Source organism: Misgurnus anguillicaudatus, chromosome 4, assembly GCF_027580225.2.
Source record: "Misgurnus anguillicaudatus chromosome 4, ASM2758022v2, whole genome shotgun sequence".
Lineage (NCBI taxonomy): Eukaryota > Metazoa > Chordata > Actinopteri > Cypriniformes > Cobitidae > Misgurnus > Misgurnus anguillicaudatus.
This window is the reverse complement of record NC_073340.2, coordinates 27,005,310-27,027,072: the sequence shown is the minus strand read 5'-3', so window position 1 is coordinate 27,027,072 and position 21,763 is coordinate 27,005,310. Positions and strand designations below refer to the sequence as shown.

At 40.7% G+C, this 21,763-nt stretch overlaps 2 protein-coding genes across 2 annotated transcripts in view; one reads left to right on the top strand and one right to left on the bottom strand.

Moving 5' to 3' along the window:
- Positions 1-402: 402 nt before the first annotated feature.
- cybc1 (cytochrome b-245 chaperone 1) lies at positions 403-3,796 on the top strand. Its single transcript, XM_055176507.2, has 7 exons — positions 403-571; positions 893-980; positions 1,094-1,135; positions 1,874-1,947; positions 2,056-2,152; positions 2,242-2,386; positions 2,576-3,796. The coding sequence occupies exons 2-7, from the start codon at positions 893-895 to the stop codon at positions 2,733-2,735; spliced, it is 606 nt and encodes a 201-aa protein (XP_055032482.1). The 5' UTR covers positions 403-571; the 3' UTR covers positions 2,736-3,796.
- Positions 3,797-5,060: 1,264 nt separating this feature from the next.
- The window catches only part of fasn (fatty acid synthase), a 32,820-nt gene continuing 16,117 nt past the window's right edge, over positions 5,061-21,763 (bottom strand). Inside the window, exons 14-42 of the mRNA XM_073867061.1 lie at positions 19,940-20,143; positions 19,739-19,854; positions 19,479-19,654; positions 19,196-19,387; positions 19,019-19,103; positions 18,759-18,940; positions 18,474-18,653; positions 18,190-18,393; positions 16,228-16,541; positions 15,763-16,149; positions 15,457-15,621; positions 13,760-13,875; positions 13,436-13,590; positions 12,690-12,893; positions 12,458-12,608; positions 12,105-12,283; positions 11,884-12,003; positions 11,684-11,806; positions 11,379-11,602; positions 11,054-11,255; positions 10,044-10,195; positions 9,886-9,977; positions 9,413-9,810; positions 9,035-9,223; positions 8,710-8,937; positions 8,411-8,622; positions 8,224-8,322; positions 7,882-8,133; positions 5,061-7,022 (exon numbers count right to left, since the gene is read on the bottom strand). Coding sequence (XP_073723162.1) covers positions 6,885-7,022; positions 7,882-8,133; positions 8,224-8,322; positions 8,411-8,622; positions 8,710-8,937; positions 9,035-9,223; positions 9,413-9,810; positions 9,886-9,977; positions 10,044-10,195; positions 11,054-11,255; positions 11,379-11,602; positions 11,684-11,806; positions 11,884-12,003; positions 12,105-12,283; positions 12,458-12,608; positions 12,690-12,893; positions 13,436-13,590; positions 13,760-13,875; positions 15,457-15,621; positions 15,763-16,149; positions 16,228-16,541; positions 18,190-18,393; positions 18,474-18,653; positions 18,759-18,940; positions 19,019-19,103; positions 19,196-19,387; positions 19,479-19,654; positions 19,739-19,854; positions 19,940-20,143 — 5,439 coding nt within the window. The 3' untranslated portion in view covers positions 5,061-6,884. The remainder of the gene's footprint in view (positions 7,023-7,881; positions 8,134-8,223; positions 8,323-8,410; positions 8,623-8,709; positions 8,938-9,034; positions 9,224-9,412; positions 9,811-9,885; positions 9,978-10,043; positions 10,196-11,053; positions 11,256-11,378; positions 11,603-11,683; positions 11,807-11,883; positions 12,004-12,104; positions 12,284-12,457; positions 12,609-12,689; positions 12,894-13,435; positions 13,591-13,759; positions 13,876-15,456; positions 15,622-15,762; positions 16,150-16,227; positions 16,542-18,189; positions 18,394-18,473; positions 18,654-18,758; positions 18,941-19,018; positions 19,104-19,195; positions 19,388-19,478; positions 19,655-19,738; positions 19,855-19,939; positions 20,144-21,763) is intronic.

Below are 21,763 nucleotides of genomic sequence, written 5' to 3'. Positions count from 1 at the left end.
CACAGTTTTAATATCTATAATCTTTGTTTGAACCATAGACAGTAAAATGGTTTGAACTCCCCTAGCCTGACAAAACAATGCGGGTCTTACTAAAAATAATATTTGTTCTTTTTGGATCATTGAGGGATTGTTGAAATATGTCAACAACTATAAACTTAAGCTTTGTATAATAAATAGTATACATTTGTAGGGATATTTTTTAACCGTGTGTTGACTTAAATCGGCGATATACAGTATTTAAAAATAACAGTGAAGTCGATTCCTTTTAAATATAGGGGTTTATTTAGTTGTTTTCATGTTTACGTTGTTATGTATTGAAAATCGTGCAGGAAGAGGGGCTGCGCTTTGAGGGCGGGGTCAGTTATTCGTTTGGTCCAATCGTCACTGAGCCTGAGAAGCGGATGTAAACGTCACGTTAAGGCGGGATTATGTTTTGCATGCTTTTTACACACTTTTTATTTCCTTAACCTGCTTTCCTGTCATTTTTTTGTTGGTAATTGTCAAGTACGTAGCTTTGATATATACAGCTCATATTTATCTTACTCTGTCAGAAAAGGAAAAGCGATTGAAGGTTAGTGAGATGTTGTGAAGTGACAGTACTATGTGATCTCATTAATGAGGGTGTTGGCTCTGTGTTGTACAAAAGTGTATGAAACTGATCACATTTTGCGATGCTTATAGAAACACATGATGTGTTGCAGTTTTAAAAGGGTCTTTCTATTTGTACAAAGCTGGAGTCAGTATTGACATAATTATATACTAATAATAATTAATTTAATAATGATGCACATCTTAATGGCCAAGCTTTGGCAATATATTGTCTATTTATTACCTATTAACATTTTAAACATATTCTAACATCTTTGTTTTTTGGTGTCTTTTACCCCCAAAGATGGGCTATATGGTTGTGGAGAAACACACATTTGACATGCTTCATCTGAAGAGGTCTCCTGGGATTAGATCTTGGTCTCTTCTTGTCGGTATGGGTTCATCATGTTGCAAGCAAAGTTTACAGCTACTGTTTAATTTTAAGGAATTAAAGAAACGTCCTTAAACTTTTTTCTTCCTCTTATTCTTTTCCTCTTTTGTACAGGAATTGCTTCAGTTGGACTTGCAGCAGCCTATTACAGCTCTGGTAAGAAATGTTTTTTTTTCTGAATGTTAGCATTCATAAAATGACTTAAAGGGACACTCCACTTTTTTTGAAAATATGCTCATTTTCCAGCTCCCCTAGAGTTAAACAATTGAATTTTACCATTTTGGAATCTATTCAGCTGATCTCCGGGTCTGGTGGTACCACTTTAAGCATAGCTTAGCATAATCCATTGAATCTGATTAGACCAATTAGCATTGTGCTAAAAATGACCAAAATGACAAAGAGTTTTGATATTATTTGATATTCCGCAGGGCCCGAAAATAGTCCCCTTGGTAACTTTCAATAGCAGGGGACTATTTTTGGGGAACTGCGTAATATCATTGCGCCTCCTGCAGCCATGTTACAGCAGCAAAGTCCTTGATTATTACGGCAGAATGAGTGTATAGTTCCTAGCCATATCGTCCTAGACAATCTTAATTTTTAATTTTCCATCAGTCTTAGTACACGATTTAACTACAGAAGGGTCAAGTTTAAAAATGAAAAATATCAAAACTCTTTGTTATTTTTGAGCGCGATGCTAATGGTCTAATCAGATTCAATGGATTGTGCTAAGCTATGCTAAAATTGGTACCACCAGACCCGGAGATCAGCTGGATGGATTCCAAAATGGTAAACTCAATTGTTTAACTCTAGAAATGAGCATATTTTTAAAAATTGGAGTATCCCTTTTAAATGATTTTTGCAATCTGTAATTGTTTTTTTTTTATTTGATGTTAGATAGCATATTATGGAAGATGTTCTATGTGACCGGCTGTTTGTTTGTAGCTCTACAAAACATGGAGGAATGGGAGGTAGGGAAATAATGTACATGTGAGAAAACAGACATTATTTTGCCTAAACATTTAGGCAAATTTATTCAACTGTCCAGACTAACAGTTTGTATTTCCCTTGCTTATTAGGAGGCAGTATTTGACAAATCTAAGGGTGAAATAGCATTAAAGTCTTTTAGTCTCTATACCATGATATTGACTTTCTGGAAAAGAGGTCATGAGACAGGTACGTTTTGCATTCTCTTGCATTCCTTGTGTTTTCCAATAAATAAACTGTTGGATTAAAAGATAAAATGTTTTGTTTCTCCCGGTCAGTGTTGTTAGATCTGCGACACTTGCGTGACGTGAGCGTTCAGGAGGAGAAGGTGAGATATCTGGGGAAGGGTTACCTGTTGGTCCTGCGTCTGGCGACTGGATTCTCTCATCCGCTTACACAGAGCGCCACGCTGGGATCACGCTGGTACATTAACACATTCCTTTTGTAGTCATACGTAGAATAATCAAGCATATTCATGCGTTTGTTAATACAAATATACAATGACACATCTAACATGCCCAGGTCACATTTGACAGTATGTGTTTATGTCATGCATTTGTATCGTGACATTATTTTCATGATTCTGATTAAGGATTGTCCATCTTATTTTAGTGATGTAGAAGCAGTTGGTGCTCTTCTAAAGCGCTTCTTGGGTCTCGAGGAGTTAAACAAGCAACTGGCCCAAGACGACTATCCAAATGAAGACGAGGATGACATTGAAGATTTGGGGTTGGGTGACAGCAGTGATTCACAAGATGAAGCTGATTTTTAAAACCTCAGAGAGGTCTTGCTTTTGGAAATGGTTGTCAACACTGTATCAAGCCTTAATCGACCAAATACTCATCAAACCTTAGAAATAGATGATTGTTGCATAGTATTTTCAGATGCATTTCAAAGAGGCATTACCAGATTATGTTAAATACTTTTAATAGTTCAGTCTGTGCATGAGTTATCTTTGAAATAACTGCATGATGAATTCACCTTTCATTGGTGAAAGAACAGGTGCCACTAATCCACTAAATGCATGTTTAGTCAGATGACACTGTTCCTTTATTTACTGCATAAGCATTACAAGCTGTTATTTGTCATGTTCATAGCTTTTCTCATCATTTTTTCATTTTGTAAATATTTGAACATCAATTTTGAGACTAAAGCCAGATAAGAAGGTTTGGCATATGCTCAAAAACTACTTGTCTTCAAAGGAGATGCTCTTGTAAACTACACCTTTGCTGTATTAGATTAATATGAGCTTAAGGGATAGTTCACCCAAAAATAAAAATTCTGTAATTTTTTTCATCCTCATGTTGTTCTAAACCTGTATGAGTCCACGATGTTTGAAAAACGCTTTGGAAAAGGAGACGGGCTGACTACCAAAGCACATTTATAGCCAATCAGCAGCCAATCTACTAACCGACATCCTTGCCGGGTTGCGTATGTGTGGGGCGGGTCTATCAACAGAAGGTCCAGATTCTATTGGGGTAGGGGCGTGTTTGTTTACGTGATTTTAAATATCAACATTGGCTTTCAAACATCGTGGACTCCGCCTTTAAATACAAAATATATGTTAATAAACACATAATTATAAATACTGACTTCCATAGTAGGAAAGCAAATATTACGGAAGTATTGTGATATTTGTTTTTCCTACTATGGAAGTCAATGGTTACAATCAGTGCTTATCATCACTTATTAAAATATCTACTTGTGTTCACCAGAAAAATTAATCCATACAGTTTTAATTAACATGAAGAAGAGAAAATGAGGATTTTCATTTTTGGGTGAACTATCCCTTTAACTGTACCCTTTTAGTTTTTCAATGTTTGTTTTTAATAAAATAATGTGACAGCATTGGTTTTATTTACATTAAATATAAATTGTTCATTGATGGTTATATACAAGATCATTTAACAGTTACATTTAGGCATAAATTAGGAGAAATGTGACCCTGGACCACAAAACCAGTCGCGCAGGTATATTTGAAGAGTTTGGTTTCAAAACGAGATAAATCTGCAATTAATGTTAATCAAACTGCAATTGATTTGTTTTAATTTAAGCCTTCATAACTAGAAAAACAGCTAAGTCGCACAATAAAAAACATAACATAATAATAAACATGTTTTGACAAAAAATTTTAAAAACTGAGTTATCTCGTTTTGGAACCAAACTCTTCATTTGTAGCAATAACCAACAATACATTGTATAGGTCAAAATTATGATTTTTTAATGCCAACAGTCCATAGTATATCAAGTAAAGATAATGTTTTATGAAGATTTTTTTTAATTATCGTAAATTTAGAATTTTTTTATTATTATTAGTAATGTGTGTTGCTAAGGACTTCATTTGGACAACCTAAAGGCTATTTTACCAATATATTTCATTTTTGTACCCTCAGATACCAGATTAAAAAAAAAAATGTATCTTGACAAAATATTGACAGTGAATTCCAGGCTAAAATCTCATAATTTAATTATAAGTTTAGGAGCATAGATATGTATAAGAGCTAGATGTGTTACGGCGGAGTCTCTAACGTCATCACCTGGTGGCCATCTTACCACAGGCAGCTCGCTCACTCGTAGCATTGAATTTTAATGATGAAGGTACTTTTAAATGACCATAACTTGCTACATTTTCTTCCAATTTCGAAACTGTTTGGTTTCTTACAAACATTATTAACGTGGCTATAATTCTGGATGTTTTAACATGTTTCATGAATTTTTGTTTTAGTACAAGTATGCAGTGTCATAGGTACATCTTTGACGTTTATAACAAAACAAACCATTTGAAAATCGGTAGAAAATTAAGCAAGTTATGGTCATTTAAAAGTACCTACACCATTAAAACGCAATGCTACGAGTGAGGGCGCTGCCTGTGGTAAGATGGCCGTCAAATGTGGACGTTCCACTCAATTGGCCAGCAGCGTGGGCGAGACACCTAGCCTTTATACATATCTGTTTAGGAGCATCAAATTTCAACCAAAGTTCTTTAAAGGCAAATCTGTAAAACCTAAAAGAGTTTTTTTAATTATAAAAATTGCTATATAAAGTAAAATATAAATGAAATTGCAATATAGCTGGTGAAAAAAAAGGACACAGTGGATTGTTTGTGTTAGTAATAACTTTTATTTGGACTAGTGCAATAAATACCTGAACAAAACACCAAAAGAAAAAAAATGGTCACAGAAAAATGAATTTTTTCTAGTTTCTTCAACTTTGCTCTAAGCACATTAGAGAAAAATCACACAGTTCGTCATGGAACATTAATCTCAGAAATACGTAGTGATTTTCTTTCTAAAAATGAGACAAAGTCGTCAACAATGTCGCTCAAGCACTAAAGAATATGTAAAGGTAAACTAAGCTTGTATGTAAGATGGACCTGGCCACAATGTGAATATATTAAAACTAACATTACTACTACAGATCTTATTAAAGCTGGATCTGAAGTATTAAAGAGGTTAATTAATAACACAACATTTTGGGACGACGTATAAACATATACGTATTTGGGAGACACTTGTAACAATAAGGAATGTTTGTACCATCCTCAAAAAGAGGATAAAAAAAACTTCAAAACAAGGTTAATATTCCAGTTACTCCAGATATTAGTTACTCATAGAAGCAATAAAGCGACATTTTTTGTACAAGCTGGTATTATCTTTCATACTGGATTGCCGAGCATCAGAAATATACAGTAGTACTTCACATAAGTTACATGATTGGACTTTGCTTTAGATCATTAGCTTGTTCTCAATAACAATATTTTAGAATAACCCTAAAGTGTTTTTTTTTTTTTGCGGTCTACGCATGTCAATTAAATAGCTCTCATTACTTAAATTACAGGAATGTTACAGGATTTTCTTTTCGTACACATTATTTCCCTTTTCAATACATACTAATTGCACAATCATTGCAGCATCATTTTAGAAGTTCAACAGCAACATCAAGAAAACCAGCACATATCATTTATAACAAGAAAAACTACACAAGTAAACATAAGCAAAAGATGTGAGCTATAGCCGCTCACAACTGGTAAACAGCGTTCTCAGCTATGTGCGCAACTAGATTCTCAAAACAGCCATTTTGTAAGTTTGTATGACTGAAAGCTTTACATTTGCCGTCCGCATCATCAGGTTAGCTATGGCATTAGCATGAATATCCAGGTACGGATGCTGCCGCAACCTTTAGCAGACTTTGCATGTTAAGCTGTGTGCATAAAAGGGGATCAATCACTACATCCAGGCACTACATAGAGTAATTGATCCTTCACTAAAATCGCATGCTAGATTATATTTGTATGATAATAATAAAGAGGGCATTTGAATTCACATTAATAAATGATCATTCAGAAAAGCCGTTTGAATCGTTATTTTAAAGGGATAGTCCACCCAAAAATAAAAGTTACGTTATCATTTACTCACCCTCAACTTGGTCCAAACCGTATACATTTATTTTGCAAGCAAACAGTTGTCAGCATCATTGACTTCCGTAATATTTTTTCCTACTACGGAAATCAAATGGTGCTCCTGCTTCCTGCTTGATTACAAAATTTTCCTTTGTGTTCAGCAAAACAAAATGTATACAGGTGTGCAACAACTTGAGGGTGAGTAAATGGCAGATTTTTCATTTTTGGGTGAGCGATCGCTTCAGATAGCAACGGACTTCAAAAGCGGATCTGCACCGGAGCTGCCGACTTAGATCTGCCCCAGAGTCTAATGCGATCTGTTGTTCCCAGCGGAATATAAATTTTAAGTGCCAAGTAAAGAAACAACTAGATGATGTGATGGGTGAATAAAGTTTGCTGTGGTTGGTGAAAGATGCAAAGGGACTTGGATATACAGTATTTTGTTGACTTCAAACCAGGTGAAAGGGTGCACCAAAAGAAAATTGGGGTGATAAAACAATAGGTTGGGTTGGTAGAGAAGGTTTAGCCCTCTCTGGCGCTCACTCTGGGCTCGGCCAATGAGCTGTGGATGATTCCCGAAATGGATTCCACACCTTCTCCCTCCAGGAAGGACCGATGGTCACCTTCGATCACATGAACTGAAACCTTTCCATCACACACCTGCAGACAAGCAAGCATCCGAATGTAAAGCAATGTTTGGGGGAACGACCTATGAATTTTCCTTATTATTATATCTCTACATATTAAACTGACAAAAGAAAAAAAGTATTTTATGCAACATTTCGTTTTAAAGGTGCCAAAAAAATCATTTTTTGTTTCGTTACAATGTTACATTGTTTTCTGACATCTACATAGACGGTACGTGGCTTTATTAAAAAAATATGCACTTTTAAACCACAACTTCTTTTCTTACTCTGGCTGTGTGACGAGCCAGCGCAACCTCACGTAATTGCGTAATGACATGGAAAGGTCACGTGTTACATATATGAAACGCACATTTGCAGACCATTTTAAACAATAAACTGACACAAAGACATTAATTTGTATCATTCAACACACAAAAACGTCGGAGCGGTCCTCTTTCTCCACACTTGTAAACATTGGGGTGTAGTTTTGCATACGTCATCCGTGACCTCTTGACGTGATGTAGTATTACGTGAGGTTGCGCTAGCGTGTCACAGGACCGGAGGAAGATGAGAAGTTGTGGTTCAAAGGTGCATATTTTTTATTTTTCTTCCAAAAATGACAATCATTTCGCTAGATAAGACCCTTATGCCTCATTTGAGTCCTTTGAAGCTGCAATTTTAAACTGGATTAAAACTGTTAAGTGTTGGGGTCCATTAAAATGACAAAAATCCTGGAATGTTTTCCTCAAAAAACATAATTTGTTCTCGACTAAACAAAAAAAGACATCAACATTTTGGATGACATGGTGGTGAGTAAATTATCTGGATTTTTTTTAACTAATCCTTTAACTGAGTAACTATGTTTAATTTGTGTGCCCCATTTGTATTCTTACCTCGTGAAGCTTGTAGTCAGATCCTAAGCTGTCGCCATATTCGCTGCTGGCTTTGGCTCTTAGCAGCGTGACATTGCCGTGATACTTTGAAGCTGGAACGTATCGGTCAGCAGCCTTGAGTTTGTAGTAAAAGGTCGATGCAGCAAAGTGAAGCAAATCTCGACTGACGCTCTTATGGCTGGATGTGATCAGATCCACAGCCTTGTTTACGCGAGCCTCCAGGTCTGACAAAGGTAACAACGTCTCCAAAAGCTAAAATGATGTGGAAGGATACCAAATCTGCATTAGCCTTGTAAAAGTAATTGAACGGTCACAAGTTACTACAGTACATTACAGTTGTACCTTGTTGTACTCAATTCCGGTGAATTGCTGTATGAAGGCGCACAAAGCTTCGGTCTCCGCCTCAGACTCCTTGCCAGGGGTCAATTTGGCCCTGTAGCTCTAAATAAATGTAAACAAATAAAAAATGAATATGCGACTTTGACACACAATGTTTGTTAATGTAGTAATTTCCGAGCCCTTTATTTACCTGTGTATATGCCGCCACATAAGAATGTGACCCGTCAAACAGAAACAGGTATTCAACGGGACATTTGGCTGCCTGCAGCTGAGAGCACATTTCAAAAGCCACGCATGCGCCGAAAGAGTACCCAGCAATGCGATACGGCCCCTCCGGCTGCACCTGCCTCACACAATCCACGTAGTATGAAGCAAGAGACTGAATACTGTCGAGTGGAGCAGCTACGGATGGACAAAACAGGGAGAGAAAAGTGAAACCAAAATGCTAACCAAATGCTTTAACTGTTTAAACAGCGTGTGTGTTTGTACCTTTGGTGCACTGCAGTCCATAGCACGGCACGCTAAGTTTGGCAGTGAGAGTCCGGAAAGCTGAGATGGAGCCTTCGATGGGGTGAATGAGAAACAAGGGCCTTTCTGCACTCTGGACATCATTAAGCGAGGTAACAGTGGGGTCGTCCGGGTTCACAAGTATCTGGTTCAGATCTGATTCGAGCAGAGCCTTAGCACCGGAGCGCTTTGCAGGAGAAGCTCGGGATTCTGACAAAAAAAAAAGGAAAAATCACTCAGCCACTTTGCTCTCCTCTTCTTTTCTGCATGTTAAACTAACTGTGTGTCTGTTTAGTCACATGCTCACCTTCTGAGCCTCCTGATTGGCTGGATAGCTCCCTTAGCTTGTTAATGGTAAGTTGTCGGATTTCCCTCATCGCCATGACAATGTCATAGTCCCTCTCCAATGTTTGTCTAACCTCCACACCCATCAGTGAGTCAAGACCCAAATCGGCCAATGAGGCGTCAGCGTTCAGACTGCTCACATCGCGCACACCTGAGTAGAAAAGGTGCAATTTTAAAATATTGGTAGGTGGGAAATGATAGAAACATAATAGTTTCCAAAACATTTAATGATGCTTGTCACATAGCATTAACTAGAGATGTGTTAAACTTCCAGTGCCACGCAGATTGATGACATCATTTTAGACATCACAATAAGTCCAACACACTTCAAAAGTCTTACCTAGAATGTGAGCCACAGCCTCAACCAGGTCCTTCTGTCCACCTCCATCTCCTTTGGCGACTACGACCCTCTCTGCCAGCACAAAGCTGGACATTACAGGCCTCTGCTGACACAGGAACCTATCCAGCACCTCCAAACAGGAAGCCATCCGCTGGGGCAACGTTCCACCGATTACCGAATCATTGCCACCCATGGTCTCCAAAACGACACCCACATCACCAATGGCACCCCACTGTACGGCCAGGCCAGGCAGGTTGTCATGACGACGTTGCTCGCACACTCGCTCCATAGTAGAGTTGGCGAATCCGTAGTTGCTCTGGCCAGCGTTACCGCGACCACAACTCACCGAGGAGAAAACCACAAACTGTTGAAGCTGTGGACACTTCTGCCTAGTCACTCTGTGGAAACAAAAAGTAATTCATTAAATTGGTCAAGTGGGTATGACCAAATAACTAATCCTGTGTCACACCTACCGGTCAAGATTGATGGTTCCATCGTATTTGGGTTTATTGACGTCGATGAACTGCTGTGGGGTCAGATTCTCTAACATGCCATCTTTAAGAACCTAAATGAGAGAAAGTTAGTGACCTTCACATCAAATTGCACTGAAAGTAGTAAGACTAGATGTTACCATAGCGAGGTGAAAGATGCCACCAACTGGTCCCAATCGGCAAGCTTCCGTGATGAGCCGCTCCGTTCCTTCCAGGGTGCTGACATCACTTGTGGACACGAGGACCTGGATGCCCATGGCCTGCCACTCCCGAACACGCTTGGCCTGATATCCTGTTAAAATAACACACGTCAATGCCTGCACATCTTCACCTGACCAAGCAAATTATAAAATGTAGAGTTTTTGTAGCTCAACTAGTATCGCATTGCATAGCAAAGGTCTTGGGTTTGATGCGCTGGTGCCAAATGGATAAATTTACATTTACATTAACATTTAGCACCCTCTTTGGCTCATTGAAGACCACTCTTGCCGCTGCGTTCTGAATTATCTGTAGGGGTTTGGTTGTGCAGGCTGGAAGTTCAGCCAGTAGTGCATTGCAGTAGTCCAGCCTGGACAGGACAAGAGCTTGGACTAGGAAAAGCGTGGCATGCTCATTTAGGAAAGGTTTAATTTTCCTATTATTGTAGAGGATGGATCTACAAGAGTGTGCGGTGCTGGCAACATGCTATGTGAAACTAAGCTGATCATCAATGACCACTCCCAGGTTTCTGGCGGTCCTGGAAGGCATGACGGTCGAGGAACCTAGCTGAATGGAATGGTTGTGATGAATCTTTGGTTCAGATGATATGACAAGCAGTTCTGTCTTCGCAAGGTTAAGCCGGAAATGGTGATCCTTAATCCAGAGTGAGATGTCCCTCAGGCATGCTGAGATATGGGCAGAAACCGTGGGGTCATCAGGGTGGAACGACAAGTGGAGTTGAGTGTCATCCGCATAGCAGTGGTAGGAAAAGCCATGTTTTTGAATGACAGAACCCAGGAATGTCATGTATATCGAAAAGAGCAGTGGTCCAAGCACGGAGCCTTGAGGCACCCCGGAATCGAGACGTTGGGGTTCGGAGACGTCATAAATAATATAGACGGCAAGGTAACATTCTCAAACACGAAAGCACAATATAATAAATTCTGCTTACCATTGCGGATGCCAGACCGGGATGTCAGCACCAGTTTGCGAGCGCCTCTCTCTGTGAGCCAGTGAGCCAGCTCCAACCCAAAACCACCTAGACCTCCGGTGATGATGTATGAGAGAGATGCAGGACAGAAGGTACGGCAGATAGCGGGGATGGAAAGAGGAGATGCTGCGGAAACGGTGCTGCTCTTCTCTTCTGAACGTACCTTTGGAGATCAAAGAGTGAAATAAAGCAGTAATAAGATATTCACTGTACTTAATGCTAGCTGTGTCTCCCCGAAACATTAATTTCTGAGCCGATTCGAAAACATTTAGCACACAGTTCTTACCTGCAGAAGGACCTTGCCGATGTGCTTGCCCTGAGCCATGTAGCGGAAAGCATCCTCCACTTGGTTTCTCTCAAAGACAGTGGTGCGTAATGGCTGCACCACCCCACTGTCAATTCCAGCCTTTAAGAGCTCGGATACCTCCTCCCATTCCCTGTTTCCCTCTTCGAACAAAGCATCAAGCAGGATGCCATGGAAGGCCACATTCTTGAGAAACAGAGCCATACCTAAGAGATATATTAATAGGATTTAGTATGTGACACATGAACCTATAGTGAAGAATGAGGTAGGCAGATTGTTGGACCCACCTAGCGGTGTGTTGTTGGAGAGGTCATATTTGCCGATCTCCAGGAAACGGCCATGTCTGGCCAAGCAACGCAAGCTCGCTTGCAGTTTCTCTTCGGCAAGTGAGTTAAGTACAAGGTCAACTCCTGAGAAACACACAGATAACATTTTAAAGCTACTATCTAGACAAAATGCTTTTTATTAACGGTCATAGATTACAAACCTTTTCCTTGAGTGTGGAGCAACACATGCTGTTCAAATGACGCATCTCTGGAATTAGCAAAGGATTCAGCTGTGAGCTGAGGGAATCTCTCCTGCAGGTATGCCCTCTTCTCTCCTGAACCTGTCAATCAAAACCAGATGCACGAAAAGAAAATCAACATATATCGACTATTATCACTGTTCAGTTTTGAATCAAACAAACAAGAAAAGTGTGCCACTCACCAACTGTTGTGAAGACCCTGCAGCGCATGCTGAGTGCGATGGCAATGGCTGCCTGCCCCACCCCTCCAGAGCCCGAGTGGATCAAGACGCTTTCTCCAGACCTCAGACGTCCTCTCACCACCAGAGAGTAATACGCCGTGGCGTACACCACTGGAACGGAGGCAGCCTGCTCTAACGTCCTGCACACAACCACAGGTTTGCTTAGTATTAGGTGCATTTTGGTCATAATTTAGTAGTGTTCCTGCGGCTCAATTGGTCTAGCAACACAAAATGTCATGGGTTCAATTCCCAGGAATCACACGTACTGATACAATGTAATGCCACTTTGGATAAAATTGGATAAAGTCTCTCACCAGGTCTTAGGTACATCCCACAGGAAGCGTTTGTCTGCATCCACACATGTGGCCAGGCCTTTAGCTGGCAGCAAACCCATCACACGTTTCCCACTGGGGTCTCGCCCTGAAAACTCCATTCCCAGCATGCACTGCTGCAGTGCTACATCTCCTGCACAGACAAAACAAAAATAAACAAAACTCCTTTCGTTTTTTTTGTGTAAGCATTAAAAAAATTTGATGGGGTACGAACCAGGAATGGCGTCCGGAGGTAGTTTGCCGGTGGCCAGCATGATGTCTCTAAAGTTGAGGGAGGCGTAGTAAACACGGCACAGCTGCACGTTAGGGTTTGAAGGGACAAAGTGACGCAGCGGTGAGGCAATCCAGCGCAATGATGAGAGATCACCCCGGGTCAGGACATTCACATACGCCTGCTCGGTTAACTCCTCACTTAGATCTACATAAACACACAGGACAGAAAATAATCATAACACTAAAAAAATAACAGATACAAGGGATGTTCACCCAAGTTAAAAGAAAACACCACCGTTTTCAATATTTTAATTCATGTTCTTACCTCAACTTAGACAAATTAATACATACCTATCTTTTTTTAAATGCGTGCAATTTTAATCTTTGTACAGCGCTTTGTGAATGTGTTAGCATTTAGCCTAGCCCCATTCATTCCTATAGCTCCAAACAAAAGTTTTATTTTGTGCCACCATACTTACTCGTGTAACTACTCATGTAACAGCCTTTAAATATGGAAAACATGGAAGTGTTTGGTGGCTTTTAAATTCATCCCTCTCTGGAGCCATAGGAATGAATGGGGCTAGGCTAAATGCTAACACATTCACTACGCGCTGTACAAAGATTAAGTGTACGCATTGAATAAAGATAGGTATGTATTAATTCATCTAAGTTGAGGTAAGAACATAGTAAAATATAAAAAAACTGTGGTGTTTTCCTTTAAAGACATAATAGCGTTTTCTGTTTTACCTAGAGAGAGCAACTGGTGCCTGAAAACGCCCCACTTCCCATCACGATACACATTCATGATCAGATCTTTCTGCATCACTGCCTCCAAGTCCTTATGGGTAGAAACTAGGGAGGGGACTAGAGTACTTTTACTTAGATTAGAAACAAACGCACACCTGTTGGAGGGAGAGAAAGTACTTATTAATATCCCCAACCGTACTGTGGACCTACTAGAATCACGCAAAATATATAAACTGTACAATAGCCCTGAGTGTCAATAATATAATGTATGTATGTATGAAACACAAAAAGGGTCTATAATGGGTGCACGGTAAATGGACGAACCGTATGCGGTTTCCTCCAGGCTCCTGTCTGAGGCAGTTCACCATTCCGACCACTCCATTATGACCATGAGTGGCCATTAGCCAGACCGGGCTATCAGATGACGTCGCCAAAGTGCTCTGATGAGAAAAAGAGATGGATCAAAAATGATATCTTAAATGGGTTAACTTTCATTCCAATGTCTGTGGTAAAATTAAACAATATCTTTATATTTCTGGAGGAAATTTAAGTGATGTAAACACTGTAGATCTGTCAGGGCATTACTATGCGTTTCTTGAGTGGTTTCGAAGTGGTTTATTATTGGCCAAAATTAATTAAACCTACCCCTTACTTTTCTGGGCAGGATTTTTACTTGTTTGTTTTATTATCTCCCGGATCTCTCCTCTCTTCCTCAGAATTTCTCTTTACCAAGTTGGAATCCAGTCCGTAGCACACACTACATGGAACTAGTTATGCTGCGTGCACAATGTACAATAGACTGTATAAATACAGTCCATGACGTCACCTGTAGCGTCCACATAGTGTCCATAGTGAAGTTGTGGTGGGACATATTGAGTGCCCCCTCCCACATTTAACACAGCCAAGAGTTTAGTTTACCCAACAGAGTGGAATCTAATAGGAAGCTAAAGTGTAGAATGACGTCATAAAATCAGTTAATATGTATTTTTTATTTGTAAAGACTGCACTTTTAGGGTGTTTTCACACCTAGTTCGTTTGAGCCCTCCAAAACGCTCTCAGAGCAGTTCAGGGTGTATATGTGAACAAACCAAGTGATCTCAGACCCCCCTAAAAGGACCCAAAAGCGAACCGAACTCAGACCACTACTGGAGGTGGTCTGAGTACGGTTCGCTTTTGGGTTCTTTTGTGGTTCGATTTCTTTTTGATATGTGAAATCAATGAGGTCCCGGTCCGTTTCGTGTGTGGTTTTGACATTGTATCAAAATAAACTGCTGCACAGAAAGCTGGGGTCTGAGTTCTTATCAAGTTGTGATGTGAACAAGAAAGGGTCTGAGATCACTTTAGTTCTGAAATTCTGAGTGAACTGGGTTTGGTTCTTTTAAAATGAACTATGTGAAAACACCCTTAAATGCTTATTTCTTCTAAATGTCAATTTTGTCAATGTTTTGGAGCTCTCTAGTTTATAGACAACCTTAAGGCAAACGTATTTATACAGTACTTAAAAAAGTCAATTTTGATTACATAGGGACTTTAAGATACATTTAGCACGATTCTTGCCTTCGCACCTGGACTGCTGCGTCATTAAAGGGCGACTCTAATAAAAAAAAAAGCGGCTTATTTTCCAGCTCCCCTAGGTAAACATTTGATTTTTACAAGCGCAGGGCCCGAAAATAGTCCCCTTGGTAACTTTCAATAGCAGGGGACTATTTTCGGCACTGCCTAATGTCATTGCGCCTAGAAAATCGCAACTTTTAATTTTCTGTCAGTCTTAGTACACGATGTAACTACAAAAGAGTCAAGTTTTAAATAGGAAAAATATGAAAGTTTTTGGGTTTTTTTTAGCTCGATGCTAATGGTCTAATCAGATTCAATGGATTATGCTAAGCTATGCTAAAAGTGGTACCGCCAGACCCAGAGATCGGCTGAATGGATTCCAAAACGGTAAAAATCAAATGTTTAACTCTAGGGGAGCTGAAAAATGAGCCAATTTAAAAAAAGTGAAACGTCGCTTTAAAACTCACCTTTAGCATCTCCACCCATTTGTAGTCAGTGGAGTCCACAGAAATAGTAATGGGCTGTTTTTGAGGGATCTGTCGACGGCAGAGGAACAGAGCTGAGCCGTAGTATGATTTTCTTAGCATGATCACATTTAAAGATGCCTGCTGGAAGAGCTTCTCCCATTCAGCCTGAAAACAGAGATGAAACAAAATTAAAGAACAGATAAAACAATAAGTAAAAAAAAATAAAGCACCTTTACTGTCACGTCATGAAGGTTGGCAAGACAAAATGTATATGTCTGCCCTAAGCACTTGTATGTTAGCTCGCACCTGAGTCAACAAACCATCCCGGTTATTTTGAGATGTGAGGAAGGCTACCGTCTCCCCCAGAGTTTCTCCACTCAGTATGGTGTGGAGCAACACAAAACCGCCCTCCCTTGCAGCAGAAGCCATGTTCTCTATCATCAATGAAGGGTTCGCCACAGGTCCCACCGCAGTGTTACATACAACAAGATCAGCCCCGACCAAACCGCCTGTTGCTGGGCCCTGCAGAGGATCCCACTGAGCAGACGAAATGCCCTGCTCCTCCAGGGAGCTCTGGTGAGCATTCAGCCGATCAGTGGAGATGTCCGAAGCAGTGTAGTCCAGACGCAACATCGGCTGGATGTTGAGGAGGTTAACAGCCCGGGAGAAGACACGACCATCGGTGGATAAAGCCTATAAGACAATAGCAAATGATGAGAATTTTGGATTTTATGATTTTTCTCTCTCAGTTTAACCATCCATTCAGTGTACCTCCAAAACTTTAAGTTTTCCAGGTGTGCTGTTCTCCAGAGCCGTATCCAAGCAGTGCCGTAACGCCTGAGAGTCCAGCAGGCCGTTCAGCAGAGGGTCGTTCAGCAGACAGTCCCTCTCCTTCTGCACCGTCTGTTCCAGTTCAGAGCGCAGGTTACCGTTCAGCTCCAGGCCGCACAGCACCGACAGCAGCCGCAATAGACCTTTCTCTGCCTCCGCACCAATCAGCTGTCCCTCCGCAACATCATCTAATCCAGGGATTGAGATCTTTACTCCCTGATTGGCCAGCTTCTTCTGGAGACGCTGTACTAGACCTTTGCGATCGAAGTGTAACATCTGAGAAACACTTCACATGGAAGAGACAGCTTTTAGCTCTTTTAGTTTTTATTTTAAGGTCATGGGTTTGATCACCAGATAAAATCCTTGCATTAAAGGACAAGTCCGGTATTTTACACTTAAAGCCCTGTTTTCAGATTGTTTATGAAGAAATAGACTGAAATTTGGACATATGATGCTGGCCCGAGAATTTTCGGGTGTTTGTTGTATCACCTCCCACCTCTACAATGGCTGTATAGGTGCCCTTGGACAATCCTTTCTAAAATGCATTAAACTTTCGTTTACAAAGACGCGAAACTCACCGAGTGGCCAGGGGTGTTTACTGATATCCTCACACAAAAATGGCTGCAGAAGATGCTTTCCAACAGATTTTATTGTAGTTTTTGTCCAACTCCATTGACTTGTATTAGATGTGCTGTGAGGTACGGTATTACTCCGCGCCGGGAACGTTGTTTGTATTCTGCAATCGACAAAGGCGGATTATCGCCACCAACTGGGCTGGAGTGTTTATTATTCAAGCTCTCAACGGAAGAATGTACGGGTGTGAGGCGTTTGGAAAAATAGGTCCACAAGTTTACAACGAATGCTAAAACACCTGTTGGAAAGCATCTTTTGCAGCGATTTTTGTGTGAGCACATCACTGAACACCCCTGACCACTCGGTGAGTTTTATGTCTTTGTAAACGAAAGTTTAATGCATTTTAGGAAGGATTGTTCCAGTGCACCTATGTAGCCATTGTAGAGGTAGGGGGTGATACATCAGAAACCGAAAATTCTCGGTCCAGCATCATATGTCGAAATTTCAGTCAAAACTGTTCTATTTCATCATAAACAATCTGAAAACAGGGCTTTAAGTGTAAAACACCGAACTTCTCCTTCAATGCGTATGGGTTGAATTCATTGTACGCTGCTTTGGATAAAAGCGTCTGCCAAATGCAATAAATGTAAATGTAACACACAATTAACACTCGATTTACACTGCCTGTTTGAAGTGACTAAATTCCAGATCGGATCGAATATGACCCACGGACGTGTAAGTAGGAAAAAGCGCATAGATTCCGATATTCTCCTATCGGATTCAGGCCTCATTCATATGTGGAAATAAATCGGATATGAATCGGATACATGCAGTCGCGTCTGCAATGCAAGCAGACAGATCGGATATTCCCATGTCAAGACGTGTTGTGCGCAGTGGCGGCTCGTGACTGCTCTTCCGAGGGGCGCAAATTCAAAATGTGTTCGGAGTGTCATGTGCATTTTCAAAATATGCGTTAGTTGCTCCATGTGCATCACGTGTTTTGTCAAAATAACTGCCTGCTGCACATGCGGCAAAACCGTTCACAAAATACACGCAAGACACTCCCTTAACAGTATAAAAACTTGAATTATGCATGAGATTATGCGAGTATCTGGAAAACACGAGCATCTCTTGTATCATAAACCCTTTAGACGCATCTACAGCAGGCACTTATTTTGACAAGACATCAAGTGGTCGAAGTGCTGCAAACTAACTGCTCTTACTGTCACTGTGAATACAAAACTACTGAATGCTACAAAATTGTCATGCTGCATTTCTAAATGATGTTCACAAAGCACACAGAATAGAGGCGGCCAAATCGCAACATGCCTTTGCAATGCCTCAGCTGCTCTCCAAGTTTCTCACTGGTCCTCAGACAATCTGACTCCACATATGGAACAAAGGCAAACTCCTCCAAAGTGGGCGGAGTCTGCTGCTGTTGGCGACGTGGTGCCACGGTAGCATGAAGGCCGCAGATCTGAACTCCTCCGGCTGTGATGTTATCCAGGCAACGGTTAACATGGACATCAGCGGCTGGAAGCAAAGTGTGAATTTTCAGGAACATTTCATATTAGTCAAATTACACTTGGAGACGGGTGGAGTGTGTTTTATACCTTTCTGGTCATCAGTGTACTCTTTTACTTTCTCCTCATGAAGTATGGGGTCCACACACACAGAGCGGATACGCGTTGGCAATCTCAAGCTACGACCGGGCAGCCCCACCACGATCATTTGTAGCATGGTGTCCAAAAACGTCACCCAGTTACCTGTCCAGTGAAGCTTTCCAGAGTCACCTATCAGAATGCACATTTTATTAAAAAAAAAATTAGGTTTTAGTCAATATTATTTCCCGAATTCAAATATAAAAATGCATTTATATATTTAGTTTAAAGTATTACCAGCATTGTTGGATTCAAGGATGCCCTGGAAGGTTTTGCCATAGTCATATCCACGCAGACGCAACTCTTTATAGACGTCTCCAGATTTCAAACGCAGTTTAGGGTCTTCCTGGTCTGTCGTCATTGGCTTGGTTAACTCGGCATGGAAGGCGTCAAGTGCAGCATCCTCCAAGATGCTTACCCTACCACTGACCACCGAGGATGTTTTGAGTGTCTTGCACAAAAACTAGTCGAAATTAACTTAAAATGGAAAGGAAGACTCACCACTGACAGCTAGGTTTCCATTCTCGGACACTTCAAAACGGTTTGTGGCAGGCATGAGCCGCACCTCCAACTGTACTGACCCTGATACAGCAAACACAATGCAGCCATGCGAATCAGACAACCTTAAACCTACTTTTAAACCACTCGATCTAAAGTGTAAAAACACCTCTTACCCGTTTTAGGTAGGATGGTGGCTCTATGGATGGTGACGTCTTCAAATGTAACAGGGGTGCGTTCCATGACCGTGCCCAAAGATCTCATCAGAGTCTTCCAGGCTAAAACCAGGTACCCTGTGGCTGGGTACAGCACTCGTCCATCAATGCAATGACCGATCATGTAGTAATCAGGAGACTCTGGGTTCATATCTGTACAAAACATACAACAAGTATATTTATATAAAGCAAATTATTCCATGTAACACTATAAAGCTGCAAGACAATTTATACAACTACACACCGATATTGTAGACTGTTGCTGAGGTGGATCCCCCTGAACCAGCAGGGAAGTCCTCCACCTTTGGTACATCCCAGATTTGGGAATGATCCCATTGAATGTGAGGAGAGATGAGTGGGGTACCCTTAGGTACAGGGTATTTCACAGACGGATACAAATTATTACTGTCCACGTTAATTCTGCAATGATATACAATATGATGTCAGTTATCACCAGCATTACAAATGTATGCAATTAATTTGTTATAAACATCAAATACGAACCCATTCATGTACATCTTGCCCACGTGAGACAGGAAGAATTCCAGATTGTTGGCATGTCCTCTTTTCATGAGAGGTAGAATGGAGCAGGTGGGTTTTAGGCTACGCTTCAGGATGGCCTGTGGGTGGATCAAAGATGCATTTATAAGAAATCTTCAAAGTATAAACGCTGCATGGAAACAAGTGAGTGTAATTCCAGATCACCTGCAGCAAGGCGTGCGGAGCGATTTCAATCACCACCGCATTGTCCGGCACAAGGTTAAGTCCCTCCTGAAACAGAACAGGACTGACCAAGTTATTGACGTGGTACTCGGCAGAAGAGTAAAGTGCTAGTGGGCTCTCCCAGTCTGCCTGTGGGATGGATGTGCTGATCCAACGTGCTGAACGAGGTTTTGGGCTCTTAATGACCTATGAGAACACAAACAGATACTCAAAGTCAGGACTTATTTGTTTTGTAAGAAAAGTACATACTAGATGCTTCCAAAGTGACTTACTGATAAAATGTATAGTTCAAACACCATATATGTGATTTCCTGGGCAGTGTTGGGGAAAGTTACTTTTAAAAGTAATGCATTACAATATTAAGTTACTCCCAAAAAAAGTAACTAATTGCGTTACTTAGTTACTTTTCATGGAAAGTAATTCTTATGTTACTTTTTAGTTAATTTTTCTTGGCTGAGGCTTGATCTCTTTCAGGTTTGCAGGTGTTTTTTATGACTGAAAAGTTCTGCATTCAGAAATTGCATATTTCATCACAAAAATGTCGAGCTCTGGCCTGCCATTTCAGTTTCTGTCTTAAACTGTTATGTTTACGCATAAAATGCATAATGTGACTATGTTCAGTTTAATTCAGTACATAATTTTTTTAATCGAAATAATTAAACTAAAAAAGTAACTTGCATTACTTTTTTTAAAAAGTAACTCAAATATTTATGTGTACATTTAAAACGTAATGCGTTACTTTACCCGTTACCTTAGAAAAGTAATATTATTACGTAATGCACATTAGAGGTCTTCACGGGTCCACTTAGATCCGAAAACCGAGGTCCTACCCGAGACCTGATCAGCTTCGGGTCTAAAAAGTTTCACATGCGCCTCAGACACGAGTCGGGTACAATAATAGCTGCATCGGGTTTCGGGTAATTTAAAAATGAATGTGTTTTTGCTGAACAGACCTGAGAAGACCCGAACTCTCTCGCGTATGTGCATCAATGTTCAAACCTCTCATCTGTTGGCCAAGAGCGCTTGCGACATTGTGTGCCTGGCGGTAGGTTAATTTTCATTGAGACAGACATTTAAATGTACATTTTAGCGGTTACCTTGGTGTCGTCATCAGACCTAAACAAATGGAGCAGCTCGCCAAATTGGTTGCGAGGCCACCGGAGTTCCTTTCTGTCTGACTGTTGCGTGTGGGTCTGCAGAATGCACACACGTCAGTGCCGTCTACATTCGGGTCCAGTCGGGTTAAAATAAAATTGCCACTAGTTCGGGTCGGACTCGAGTCTAATTTTCTTGAGTTTGTCTCGGGTCGGGTCTTTCTTTTAAAAAAAATTATGCACGTCGGGTTCGGGTATAAAGTGATTCAGGTCATTTTGGGTCTGGTACATTTCTTTGGACCCGAGAAGACCTCTAATGCACGTTACTTGCAATGCATTACCCCCAACACTGTTCCTGGGTATCAAACCCATGATCTTTGCTCTACTAATGCAATGCTAAACCAACTAAGTAACAGAAACATTACACTACATTTATTTATTCATTCAAGATATAGAGTTTTCTTTGCCAGTATGTGTGTTTCCTGGGTATCGAACCAATGACCTTTGCACTGCTAATGCAATGCTCAACCAACTAAAATCCGATTCACACAGCACTTTCACACAAAAAATTCTGTCAAATTGGTGCAGCAGGTGCAACCATGGGTGCAGCAGGCACAATGATATTACGCAGTGCCCGAAAATAGTCCCAGTTATTAAAAAAAAAAGTTACCAAGGGGACTATTTTCGGACACTGCGTAATATCATTGCGCCT